Source organism: Equus quagga, chromosome 14, assembly GCF_021613505.1.
Source record: "Equus quagga isolate Etosha38 chromosome 14, UCLA_HA_Equagga_1.0, whole genome shotgun sequence".
NCBI classification, from domain to species: Eukaryota; Metazoa; Chordata; class Mammalia; order Perissodactyla; family Equidae; genus Equus; species Equus quagga.
In genome coordinates, this window is record NC_060280.1 from 25017119 (window position 1) to 25031194 (window position 14076).

The window sequence follows — 14076 nt, forward strand, 5'->3', positions numbered from 1 at the left end:
TTCCTGTGACATTTAAACAAGTTAGTTCTTCACAATGTAGCTTCATTGAGGTTAAATACAAAAAAAAAGGGAGGAATCTATTTATTTAACAGATTGAGTGATTCTGTGAGATCAATTCCATCATAGATAGTGGGGTATAAAGCTCAGCAAGTTAAACATGGTTTATCTGTATGAAATTTACATTTTGAGGGTGATGGAGAAGATGAAGGAAGGTGATAAACAATTAACTAAATACATAAAATAATTATACATTTGGACCAGTTTTATGGAGGACACAAACAGTGCATTAAGATGAAGTAACAGATATAAACATTGGATGTGAGAGAATTCTGTCTTTCAAAATATTATCAATTCCAAGTGATTGGCAGGCTGATGTGAGCTTTGTCTCCAGACTATGATAGGTACATTTCAACCAATTTTGCCATTTGGACACTTGAGCAAATTTCTTTCAAGAACTTATATGTAGAATTTTGAATATGTAGAAAATTGTGAACTAAGAATTCTATAACCAGACAAGTGTTTTTTTGCTCATGCTTGACAGTGAACTGATTATGTCTCAAGCGGGCATAACACTATTCTCCAGCAACTCTACTATAAAAGTGCCCCAAATAGCCTCCATCAGAGTGATAGAAAAATCAGAATAAAGAGGTAAAAAATAATTTCAGGAGAGAGTACAGTGGTTAAATAAAAAGCCTGAATACGTTCTTAAACAATTAATTATTGGATGATAATTTACATAACATAATAATAACTTGGATACAAGATTCTATATTATATAAAGAAAACAATAGAGATATCTGTAGGACAGGTGGAATAATATAAAGTAGTACTAATGCTAAATATCTCATCTTCAACAGCAGAGAAGTGATAAACATTATTTATTTTAATTTTTTTAATTAAAATGTTTATTTTAAAAATTTACGCAAAGTTCTGTATATTCCTCCAGAATTGCTATGCAAACATGCATGTATATATGGTTCTATAAATGAATATATGTGTGTGTGTACATCCACTTATTTGAGATCATCTAACATGTATCATTCTACAATCTGTTGTTTCTCTTTAAAATATTTTGTTTATTTCCATATTAACTTTTTGTCATAAGTTATTCTTAATAACCACACTAAATATTTTTAGAATGTATAGTAATACATTCATCCTGTGCATTTACAATGTTTTTAGTTTTCACTTTCATCATCGATGTTATGACCATATAAATACATGTCTGTGATTTTGCATGAGGACTTGTACAAGTGAACATGTAAAATTTCTTTATTATTTAATTATTATTTAGTTTTGATTAACTATCTATGTTCTCTGACATCCCATTGTTACTTTTATCCCCTGATGAATACCTTTTACTGTTGCCAGAAACAGGAATAATTATTGCCCCTATGGTGAAAAAATGCAGTCCATAGTGCCATCCTACAGGGACCAAGAAGATAAATGCTACTTTATATTCATCCAAGGAGCAGATATGGATTTTTGATCCTTTCTAATGGCTTTAAGTAACATTTATGCTAATAATCCTTACATTTCTATCTCTGCTAAATCTCTCTCCTATCTCCACCCTGAGAAATTAAAATGGTTTGATGCCCCAAGATTACCTAAAATCCTCATATTCCATAATGTCTGACATTATGTGTAAGAAAGAAGAAATATAATAAAAGAAAGAGCCTCCCTTCTCTGTCCTGCAGAACCAGTGTTTGCGGAATGCAGACTGATTAGACTACTGCTAATAAAAATAACAAGAGGCAGCATTCTTTGATTTTCATTGTGTACTATGCACTGTTTTTACAGCTTTATGTAAGTCATTTTATTAAATCTTTTCAACAACCTTTTAAAATATGTAATATTTTTTGCCCATTATAAAGGTAAATTCTGTTTTTGCATCTTTTTTAGTGTATTTGGGCTATTCTTTACTTTCCTTGTTTTACTGTGTTAACATGAAATTAAAATTGATTATTGAATTATTATGCTGTAAGCCTGTTGTAACACAGCTAAATATTATACAGAATATAAGGCGTCCTTGGTCTGATACTGTCCTGAAAAAAATCAGCAAAAAGAGTAAATTTTAACATGGTCTCATTTACTGAAAAATTTACTTCTACCATCCTTTCCTAATGCTGGAGTGATATAAGATGAGCAAGATAATTTAGGTACTCTCCCATTAGTGGAGAGTTATACAGAAAAGTGAAGAGCTAAGCTGATTAGTCTACATCAGCAAAATTTCCTGCTCAAAGAAAAGACCTGGAGAAACTTCTCCTGAATTTGCTTGGTCTTAACGCCATAAATGATGGGGTTGAGAGAGGGTGGTACCACCACATAAAGATTGGCAAGGAGGATATGTACGTGGAGCGGTATATTGTGGCCCCCAAATCGGTGAGCAAAGAATGAGAAAAAGGCTGGGGTATAGAACAGTAAGATAACACAGACGTGGGAGCCACAAGTACCCAAAGCCTTGAGTCGGGCGTCTTGGGAAGCAATTCTAAACACAGAACAGAGTATAAAGATATAGGAGATAATGATAAGTACCACATCCAGGCATGTGGAAAATAGGGGCCCAATCACCCCATAGTAGATGTTGACTTTGATACTATCACAGGCGAGCCTGGCAATGCCCATGTGTTCACAATATGAGTGACGAATAATGTTCTTCCCACAGTAAGTAAGCCGATAAACCAGAAAAACCAAGGGGAAGCAGATGAAGAAACTCCTAATCACAGATGCAACACCTATTTTTCCAATGACTGAAGGAGTTAGAACAGTAGTATATCTTAGTGGATAACAGATGGCTATATAGCGGTCAAATGCCATGGCCAACAATATGGCAGACTCTGCCACATAGATGAAGTGGAGGAAAAACATCTGGGACACACAACTACCAAAAGAAATTCCTCCATCTTGGAACCAGAAGATTGCTAGCATCTTTGGTGTGGTGACTGTGGAGAGAAAAATATCTGCGAGGGCCAACATGGAGAGGAAAAGGTACATGGGTTCATGAAGACTGCGCTCAGTGAAGATTAGGAATAATAACAGGGTGTTGCTTACAACAGCAACTATGTACATGGAACAGATGGGGATGGAGATCCATGTGTGTGCATCTTCCAGACCTGGGATCCCAATCATGGTGTACCAGATGTCTCTAAGATTGGTATGGTTTGAAGAGCTTGTCATCTTTTACTCTGTCCTCTGATATTGGATCCTGGAATGGAAAAAAAAAGAGAGAGAGAAGAATGAGGAATCAGGGTTATTTTATTAGGTTGAGTACGAATCTTGGCATTGCAATAAAGTTACTGCCTTAAGAAAGGATTGGTAATCAGTAATAATTCAAGAATGATAAGCCAGACAGGCTTCATTGACGTGAATGTTATCATGATTTTATACAGCTAATACTACTGGTAGTGATAACAGTTATAGCAATAATGATAATAAACATTTAATGGGTTTATAGTTTGGTTTAGGCACTTTGGTCAATACAATATACTTATTGACTTAGCATCATACACGAATGTCTCATGTAAGCTCTTGCACGTCATAGTTTTTCTCCTTGTCTGACTGGTATCCAGTGATTATTCACACTCTCTTTCCTGAAGCTCAAGAAATAAAGTGTTCAGAATACTAGTGTGCTCTTAGTGACAATCATTTTTCTTGTAATTTAATATGAAGCCTTTCGTCATTGAATGAAAATAACTTGTAGAGAAAGAGAAATAAAAGTCTAGACAGTCCTTGCTTTACACAGTGCTGTAGTCACTTAATATTGTGCATTTTGGAGCCACATCGTCCCTTTGCATTGTTTCAATATGCATGTGTTTCAGTTAAACCAATACTATGCCAAGAGAACACTCATATAACATCATTCTAACCCAGCAGTGTCCTCTCATCTTCCACACACATTCCTCCTTCCATTCTCCCTTGCCTACACTGCTTTTCCCTCTGATTTATTATTCCAGCTTGTGTTCAAATGTTTTTTTTCCTTCTTTTCTTTTTTTTTTTCTTTTTTGCTTGAACTTGAATATTATGACTGGAGAAAAGAAAAAGGAACTCATAGGTAACAAAATAACAACAGAAACAACAACTGAGTTGCAAAATGCATGCAAGAATTAGATAAGTTAATGAACATTTTTTTTTTTAAGGTCACTCTGTGTATAGTACTCTACTAAAGAAGGAATCATATATAAACCAAAAATATCCTCTATTTCAAGGATCTCCTAAACTTGTGAGAATCATGAAATGTGGACACAAACAACCACCCCTCAAATCAGATCAGGATAAGAATGATGCAAGATATCCAATCATATATGTATAGCACAGAAGAGACATTACTTTTAACTAGGGGGTGGTGCAAGGATTCACAGAGTTGTTGTCATTAGATGTGTTTGTCAAAAAACTTTAGCCTTTCAAGAGGTTAATTTTGGAAAAAATATGCAAGACAAGTAAAAAGCTAAAATAAAAATCAAGTCATTTAGCATAGTGAGGGCTTAGAGACATGAGAAATACAATCAGACAAGCAGATTTTACCTTGAAGATTCAGAGATTTAAAAGTCAAGCTAAGGGGCTGGCCATGTGGTGTAGTGGTTGAGTTCAGTGCATTCTGCTTCGTGGCCTGGGTTCACAGGTTTGGATCCCAGGCACAGATCCACACCACTCATCAGCCGTGCTGGGCAGCAACCCATGTGTAAAGTGGAGGAAGATTGGTAAGGATGTTAGCTCAGGGTTAATCTTCTATAAGCAAAAAAAAAAAAAGAAAAAAAAAATGAGGATTAGCAAGAGATGTCTCAAGCTTAAGGCTTTGGGTTTAGTTTTCTATACTAAGAATAAATTTATTATTCAACAATATTTATTGGGTCTCTAATATTTACCAAAGTTTGAAGGGAGCATAATATGATGAAAATTTAAGATTTATCTTTTCAGAGAAGTTTCTGCTGATGGGCAGTATGCTTATTTTTCATTCCTTATTCCCCAATGACACACCTATATAATGCCTAGTTACATATTTTGTATTATTCTCCACCAATATGTCTTAACTTCCACGATGGTCATGAGTTTACCTTCAGCATGTAGTATAATACATTTTTTTGGGTAAATATGGTTTAAAAGGCACCACGATGGATTGAAGAGGAGGAAGACAACTTCCTAGAGTTGCTCTAAGGAGCTTTTATAGCAGACCAAGGCAGACCAGGGATATGGCCTTAAGAGGGGAAATAGGGGATAGAAAAGAAATGTGTTTAAAAAATTAAACAAAATGGAGAACTCCAACTGATAGGGTAGATGAGGGATACATGAAAGGCAATAAAAAATAGTGACATCACTAACCAATATAAGGAATAGAGTAGGAGATACAGGATTCAGAGAAAGTTAATGCAATTGTTTTGAAACTATTAATATCACATCTATGGAACTGCTAAGGAAATAAATTTGCCAGATTCTCAAATCTGCATAATACACTGGAAATAAAACTGAACTAACTATGAGGCACGATCCGCACTGTAGCCTCAGCTATACCCCCAAGCAACTAGGAACTTGGTAGAGACATTTCAGCACTCTGAACTCTGCCCACGTAGGTTGTAATGGAACTAGTACATAGCTATGCTCTCTTCTAGATACAAAAATCTAAAATTCAATCATAGATCTGGTGCTCAAAGCAAAGAAAAGGCAAAGAAAATATATATATCAGGTTGTACATTTTAGTTCTACCGTAAGTCTATCTATAGGACTCAAAAAAGAAAGAATGAAGAAAAGAAGAGTTCTGGGTATTAAATCTTTTCCTTAGCTGCATCTGCAACACATATCCTATTTGATCACAGTGACAGCCTTCCAATCGCCTGGGCTTGTTAATCCAAAGGACACATTTTAGTCCCCATATTATTTAGATTGTTAAACTCCATTTTTTGAGCATTTACCATGAGCTATATCCTTTGTTAACCACTTTACATAATTTAATTCTCACTAAATACCATTTACTTGCACTAATAACCCAACAAAATGGCTACTAGTATGTTATCCATTTCACACATTAGGAAACTATGGCATGAGTAGGTTGACTAACTTGTCCAAGGTCACACAGTATCTAACGAAGCAGAGATTCAAACTCAGCTCACCTTGCTCCAAAACCCAATGCTTTTAACACACTGCTTCATTTGCCACACAAGAAGCAATCCTTTCTTCAAACTTTATTCTCTTTTGGTTTCCTTGATCACATTATATTCTTGTCTTCCTACTACATTTTCACAGTTCTGAGTATTTTTTTCAAGCTCTATTCTTTTTCTTCTAATTTCCAGTGCTTTTGTAGTTGTTGCTATTATTCAGTGACACTTCCCAACTCTCGTGCTGAGAATAAGATGTGAAATAAAAATATTAGACTTTCACTAGTGTCTATTGAAAAATATTAGACTTTCACTAGTATCTAGTACAATTTCAGGGAGTTAGTGATCACAGATTGCAAGATGTTAGATGTGTAACAGCTGAAAACAACAGTGGTAAGCAATTCTTGAGAAGAGTGGCACTGAAGGAAAAAGAAAAACAATAACTAGAAAGATCAAAAGGTACTAGGATGTTTTCTTTTGAACAAAAGAGATGAACATGTTGGCTTAGGTCAGAGAAGTTTGGTAGTGAAGAAGAATTTGAAGCAAGAAAGTGAATAATTTTTGGAGTTAAGCTCTCAGCAAGACAAAAGACAGTTCAGTCAAGTTATTATATATAGGTGCTCTGCTTCTTCCCTTGAGGCAAAAAATAGCCAGAAAAATACTATGGGGTATATGGAAGATTTTCAAGAGACTCGCATTTGATCCAGATCATTATAGTAAAAGAAAAGGCAATGTTTGTTAGAGTCAGCACCAAAGCTCATGTGAAAAAAAAGGAGATCTCTAGAAGAGATATCATTGAGGAAAATGTGTGTAGAGCAGAAAGTAAGATTAATAAACAATTGTCTAACAGTAGTGAGGGCTATTGAAGTAAGCAGATAGATGGATTTTATGGTAGAGCTAAGGGTACCCTTGCATAAGGACAGGCTGCAGATGACCAGAGGGTCAACTGATTTTTCATTAGGAAAGTCTAATTTTCCAGGATCAAAGAATAGTCAAAAAGAAAGAGAGAAGGGATCTAATCACAGGAAGAGCATTGTTGTCCTGCAGTTAAAGGAAACACTGAATGGATGGGCAAGTGGTTCCCAAAGATCGATGAGACTTCAAGAACCAAAAGACAAAGAGCGGGCTTGGTCAGGGAGGGAATTTTTCCCTCTTTATCTGATGCCTGTCAAGTAAGAGAGTCTGTCCTTAGCCCTTCCAACCTTTTTCTTCCCTGACTCTATGTCTGTGGTTGAGCTTCCCCATTCACATCTTCTTCTCTTGTGCCCACTCTACTCACTTTCCTTTCAGAGACACTGAGGATTGTATATTTTAAATGAATACACATTAATATATTAAAATAAAACCCATAAAGACACAGAAATGAACTGACTTGGGAAAGCAGATTTGATATCAACTCAACTGCAGTTTATAAGATTAGCAGAAATGGCATGGTCCTCATAGTCCATGGTCTGGGTTTCCTTTGTCACCTTCAGCCATTCAGTCCTATTCAAAGAATCATCCAGAACCTCAATATCTTCTGTTATACATCAGATCATTTCTTTTTATCCCAAATAGTCACTACTTATCCCACTCCAAACAACATCTCATTACAGCTGCGGGAATGTATCCACAAACCATGGCAGAAGGAGAGGCCATCAGGAGTGAGCCAACTGATTTGAAAATCCAAAAACCTCTTCTTAGAGATACCCAGAACTTTGTCAGACACATGCAGTCTGACAGGACTCATGGATTTGTTACTTACCAAGAAGGAAGTTTCATTAAATGTTCGCCTTTGAATTTTTTTGCTCTTTCTTCCCAGCCAATTGTATCTCTCTTTCTCATAATCTTGGATTCCGATTTATGTCGTATTTTATTGTTTCATTTTCTTTACTACCATAACTCCACCCTGCCCAAAAGAGGTAGATAAATATCTCCCCCAAAATAAAAAAAAAAAACAATAAGTAAAACATGCCATCACACCTCCCCATATTCCAGTTCTTGCTGTTCCGTGAAACTGGCTTTTACACCCACTATGCATGTCTGTGTCTTAACTCCTTTTCTGTTTTGGATGAAATGAGGTAAACCCCTTCTGCCCTAAACTGTCCCCAAAAGAGTTTTAACTAGCAAACTGAAAGTAGAGAAAGAAAACCACACAAAAGACTGTGAGGTAGAACCTAAAAATACTCAGTGATCTCTCTAGCCTATAGGACTTCTTACCTGGGAATGACTATAGTTGGGGCAACAAAACCCCAGGTGTTTTTCTTCTGCTGAGCCCCACTTTGGAATTATTTCAAATTTTACATTGTGAAATAATTCTTCCTCACAGATATTGGCTGTTTCGAGAGCCATAAACCAATCTTCAATGAACCCTTCACTGGCTCAAAAGAGCATGGTCTGGCCAGGTAACCAGACGTTCCGATCAGTAAGGTAACAAATATCCTTTCACAAGAAAGGACATGCCTCCACCCTCAGTCTTTGATCTGCTTAAGCCATAGCCCTGGTCAGGTGCTACAGCATGGGCATAGATGACAGGAGGAAAGTCACAGGTCCTTTCCTCCATACCAGGAATGCATCTAATGTGAAACCTGAGACACACATGTAAACCCAGCAGTCACCTACTGTCCCATATGGAATATCAGGTGCATGTCACCTCCTCTATTCTGCTACTCTAGACTCTCTGAGGCCCTGCAAGATAGGCTGTTTCTCCTTTGTCTTAGTTCCAACTCTGGCTCAGAGGTTGGTTCTATAGCTTTCTCTATCCCAGGAGCCCTAAGACTCAGGAAAATTGACGATTCCTGCAAGTGTCTGTGGTCTTCTGAGCCCTTGATCCTTTTAGCAAGGCCAGGAAAGACCCAGTGAATTGGTAAATAGGCTTGTGGGAAGAGCATAATTCTTAGGCAATCCTGGGAAATTATCAGTGGCAACCCACACTGAGAATACTCTGACAGATACAAACAAATTATAGGAATATGAGATGTAATTGAGATCTGCACTTATCAAATATATGCATTTTCATGAGTATTTGATTGTCAGAGCAGGAGGAAGCATGCTCCTTAGGAATCTACTTCCTCCAGAAAAATGCACAAAATCCATAGAGGGGGAAAGATGAGCAATTTATCATCAAATATTTCTAAAACCCTTTTTTCTGTGTCAAATCTGAGTCAAAATATAAGTATATAAAGGAATATACAACCTTGAATCCCTGCTCCTTGCCTAGTACAGGAAGGGAAGTACATATGTGGGAAAAAAATATCCTTTAATATCAACTACCATTGCCATAGTACTTTTCAAGTTTAAAACATGTTTTCCAATGTATCATTTCTTTTAAATCCACAAAGATTCCTGGTATTATTACATTCCCATTGGCTCGATGAGGACATTGAGGTCTAGAAAGTTGAGTCACTTTGTTCACCTGCACTTATAGTAAATGATTAAGCTGAAAATTGAATGCAGATTCCCTGTTGCCCATTTGCATGCTCTTCTTAGACAACACTCTGTTAATAAAAATTGAGTGATCAGGTACAAAAAGAAGTGCTTCTCCAGCAGAATCATAAAACCATTCATGTGAAGCCAAAAAGTGCTCAGTGTAATTTATTGTTTTTTGTATGTGAAATGCCACGCAGAGAGTATAGGACTGTGTGGATTATACTTACACTAGATCGCAAAGATCCACCACTCCATTATGCACCCACCTCATCCACAACTGTGAAATTAAGAGAATGGACCTCAATTTGGAAGGAGTGGGATAAAGAAGTATGAAAATGGATCTATCTATGTATCTTTCTATACGTATTGACATAGATATAAATACAGATACAGACATAGAACACTATATAGCGTCACTCAGTTGTAATGGAACAGAGCTTGTCTCTGCTGCGTGCCAGAACTTTGACTCTGGTTCTTTCTCACGGCCACATGATGTTTGCCCTCAGGAATCCAGTCTATCATAGTAACACAATGGATGATTCAGGGTCATGACTGATGACGTAACCAACATTAAATAGTGGTTTCAGGGAACTGAAAAGGCAGCGAGACCTACAGTTTCTCAATACAAAGAGGTTCTTTAAGAGCCATGGCATTACAAGTTGTAATTGTTTTGTTACCTTTCCTTTTTCTTCTGGTGGAAGATGTGAATTTAGCAAAGAGTGCATGTGATAGTAACCACACAAAGAGAGAGTTCTTGGAGCTGGACAGAAAGAGATAAAGCTTAAGCACTATGACGAATCTTCATATGTATTGATGTGGACAATAAACAATATATAATTACTTTTTTCTTTACCCATTATTCTAAGTCTTCACTGATAAATAACTATACCTCAGGTGGGCCCAGGGATTTTTATTGCTTCTTTTTTCTTTTTTTTTTTTTTTGCTGAAGGAGATTAATCTTGAGCTAATGATATCGACCCTGATATCAGTTTCTCCACATTAAAACCAGCATATATGGGGTTAAAAACAAAACACTCATTCCCTGCTTACTCTCTGGCTTCCTGGCTCCAGAATCCACTATCCTCCATGGAGACAGACACTGTCAAGGACAAGCACCTGGACTATCTCCTCCTGCAAAGAGATATGGGCTGGTGGGAAAGCTGCTGACCAGCAAGGTCACGGGCTCCCTCCTCTCTGCAAGTGTCTCAAGGCCAAAGACAGGCTGGTAGGAAAGCTCCCACCAGCAAGGCCATATGCTCCTCCTCCCCTACCTAAAACCCCAAATAAAAACCCTTCCTTTTAGCTTTTCGGGGAGTTTGGGATTTCAGCGTTAGCTGCCCTCTCTCCTTGCTCAGCTCTGTGCAAAAATAAAATTCCTACTTTCTTGCACCACCCCCAGTGTCAGAGATTGGCTTGTTGCGCAACGGGTGAGTGAACTCACTTCAGGTTCGGTAACATTAACAACTGTTGTCACTCTTCCTCTTTTTTCGCTCGAGAAAGATTAGCCTTGAGCTAACATCTGTGCCACTCCTCCGCCACTTTTTATACGTGAGTTGCCACCACAACATGGCTGATGACTGTTGTAGGTCCATGACTGGGATCCAAACCTGCAAACCTAGGCTGCCGAAGCAGAGTGTGCTGAGCTTAACCACTGCACCTTGGGGCCAGCTCCTGTGTTGCATTTTTTAAATCAAATTGTTTATACCAACAAAGCTCCACACAAATAAAATGTACTTTTGTAGCAACTTTTATATTTAGGAGTGGCCCCAATGAAGACCATTGGTATGGTGTATATACTACCCTCTAGTGAAAACCAGGAATTCCCTGAACAGAATAATTCTGTATGGTAAGGCCAGAAACATTATGTAATCTGCTTGGCTCCTGCCCTGCTGGCATTGAATATTGTCAGAGATGAGATGAGCCTGTTGAGAAGCTGGATTAAGGTGTAATGAAGGAGAAAGAAAGCTCTGAGTCAATGACCCCAATGATTTTTTACTATCCTTGGACAAGATACACTAACTACAGAAAAATCAGCAGTGGTTGCATTTAATAATCCAAGGAAGCATCAAGCAGTAAAGCCAATATTTTATTTTGTTTTTTTCTTTCAGTGTAATAAAATTTTCAGTTGGAAAGGGTTTTAATATAGGGATCAACTCTGAGTTGATTGAAGCTACTCATAGTAAGACCATGTAAGATAAACTCAGACTTTTTTAACTCAAGAGAGTTGATTTACCCTTAAAAAGGACATTGTTTCACGAAAACCTCCACTTGCTACTTATACCCATATACTGCCATCAACAGCAACCAAGTTGAGAACAGTATGATAAATTTTGAAAGAAAAAAATGATCTTTGTAATTATTTGAGATGTAGTTGGACATGTTTAATACTATTCAATATAGGAATTTAGTTTATGATACAATTAGTATTAGACTCAAATAACTTGTTAAATTGTTAAACAGTTTGACAAGACAAATTGTTAAACAGTTTGTATAAATTAAGATTTTTAATTTATGCTTTAAACAAAAATGAGACTTATATGCAGTTATAAGGACATAATAAATCTAAGAAGACAGAATATAAAGGCTATAAAAACTGGTTCTGAAACCAGACTGCTTGGGTTAATATTCCTTTACCATCATCAATTAGTAGTTTACATAACCTACCTAGTCCTCAAATTTCTTTTCTGTAATGATACTAGTAAAAACTCCATGAGGATTAAATGAGAAAAAAATGCAAAATATTATAATAACATTTGATATGTAAAAATCATCAATTGATATTTACTATCAATATTAATAAAATTTCTGAACCTAGAAGTTAACTATAAAATCAGTGGACTGTATAGGAGTTTAGTTTTATAACTACTGGAAACCTCTTTCAATTCAGGATATAAGCCCAGGAGCTCTAGGTCAAAAACAACATAGATTTTTATTTCTAAAGATATATGAGAGCTCACGCTTGGTTCAAGGCAACATAGAAAAAATGTTAATTTTAAGGAGATGATTCTCAGAATATATTAGCACATATCTAACACATGATGCATTAATTGCCATAGTTTATACAGTTATTCTTCAAATCAAAATCAATCTAATAGGAAAATGGACAGTAAAATTAATGATGTTACATTTAATGTAAACAAAATTGGTTCTTCACCTTCCTCTTCCGCTTTTGTCCCCTTTCCTTTCCTTCCTTTTATTCTCTGTCTCATCCTGAATGATTTAGTCCTAAATCCATTGGTTGAAGCACAGCAATGTTGGTAACTATGCTGATGTGTATGGGGTTGGGAAGTCTGTATCACCAATGGACCAAAACAGGGTTTTGGACCCTGATAGTTGTGACATGGGTGTCCATGCAAGGAGTATACCAGCATGCAATGTGGGAACAAGGCAACATGAAGAGGATGTTCACATGAGAGTGCAGGTGAGGGTGACAGCCTGGCATGGAGGGTTCCATTCTAGATGTAGTCTCAGTGGAGGGCAAGTTTAGTAAGGAGAGACAGAGCCTGAGCAGAGTGGAAAAGATGTACACACAAGAGGGTGTCCCAAATAAGGTGGCAGACTGGGTGAGGTGTTCCCATATGGGAAGATAGCAGCCTGACGTGAAGTGCTGCAACCCAAGTAGAGTAAGGAGTCACCCAGACGGTTAGCGGGGAGCCCCAAGCTGAAGGTTAAAGCCCAACTTGAGTAAGGAGACAAAGGACGTTGGCAATGCTAGGTGGGTTACACGCAGGAAAATTGATCAGATAAGGAATGTTATTAAAGCTAATGGGTACAGTATGTTTCACTGACAGATGAGTCACAAATATGAAGTGGGGAAAATTAGATTGAACCCTATGGTATTGGATTAGACAATGTTTCATCTGTGTGCACTCATGATTTTCAATATAAGTAGATAGATATAGAAAGTCATAGAGATGTACATTTGTGTGGATATGTATCTATTATATACTTATCATTTATCTATCTATATCTATCAATCTATCTACTTATGTTTATCTATTTCTATCACCTTATCTATCTCTACATTTATCAATATCTATCTTCCATCTATCTATCTATCTATCTGTCTGTCTAGATCTCTCTACCTATCTACCTATCATCTATCTGTATTTCCTAGCTCTGTTCACTGAAAGTGCCTGGGAACAGTTACACGTCAATGGCAGTGACCCATTTAGCACTCAGATTTAGCTTATAAACTCTAATCTTGTCTATAAACAGCAAGAGCTTTCTAAAGAAATGGCTGATTCCTGGACTAGTTTAGGGAAAGTACAAGATGTACATAGATTATCTTGTGAAAAAAGCAAGGGAGTGCACAAATAATGATGGGCATGTGCAAAACTATGGGCAAGTCAGTCTGAGGGGCTTTCCCTGGCCAAATCTGGTTCAAATTGTGATTGGAAAAATAATAGTATTACTTGATAATAAAACATGGAATAAAATAGTAATGGAAAATATATTTACATATTTTTTTATTACAGGTGGAAAAACAAAATATCCATTATAAAATCAATGTTTCATTTGTGTGTTTTTTACCTTTTCATCTCTTAATTTTTAAAAATTTTATTTATTTCAACGATATACT

General features: G+C 36.7%; 1 protein-coding gene across 1 annotated transcript; it reads right to left on the reverse strand.

Moving 5' to 3' along the window:
* Positions 1-2220: 2220 nt before the first annotated feature.
* Positions 2221-3177, reverse strand: LOC124225373 (olfactory receptor 52Z1-like). Its single transcript, XM_046638011.1, has one exon. The coding sequence runs from the start codon at positions 3175-3177 to the stop codon at positions 2221-2223; it is 957 nt and encodes a 318-aa protein (XP_046493967.1).
* Between the last annotated feature and the right edge of the window lie 10899 nt (positions 3178-14076).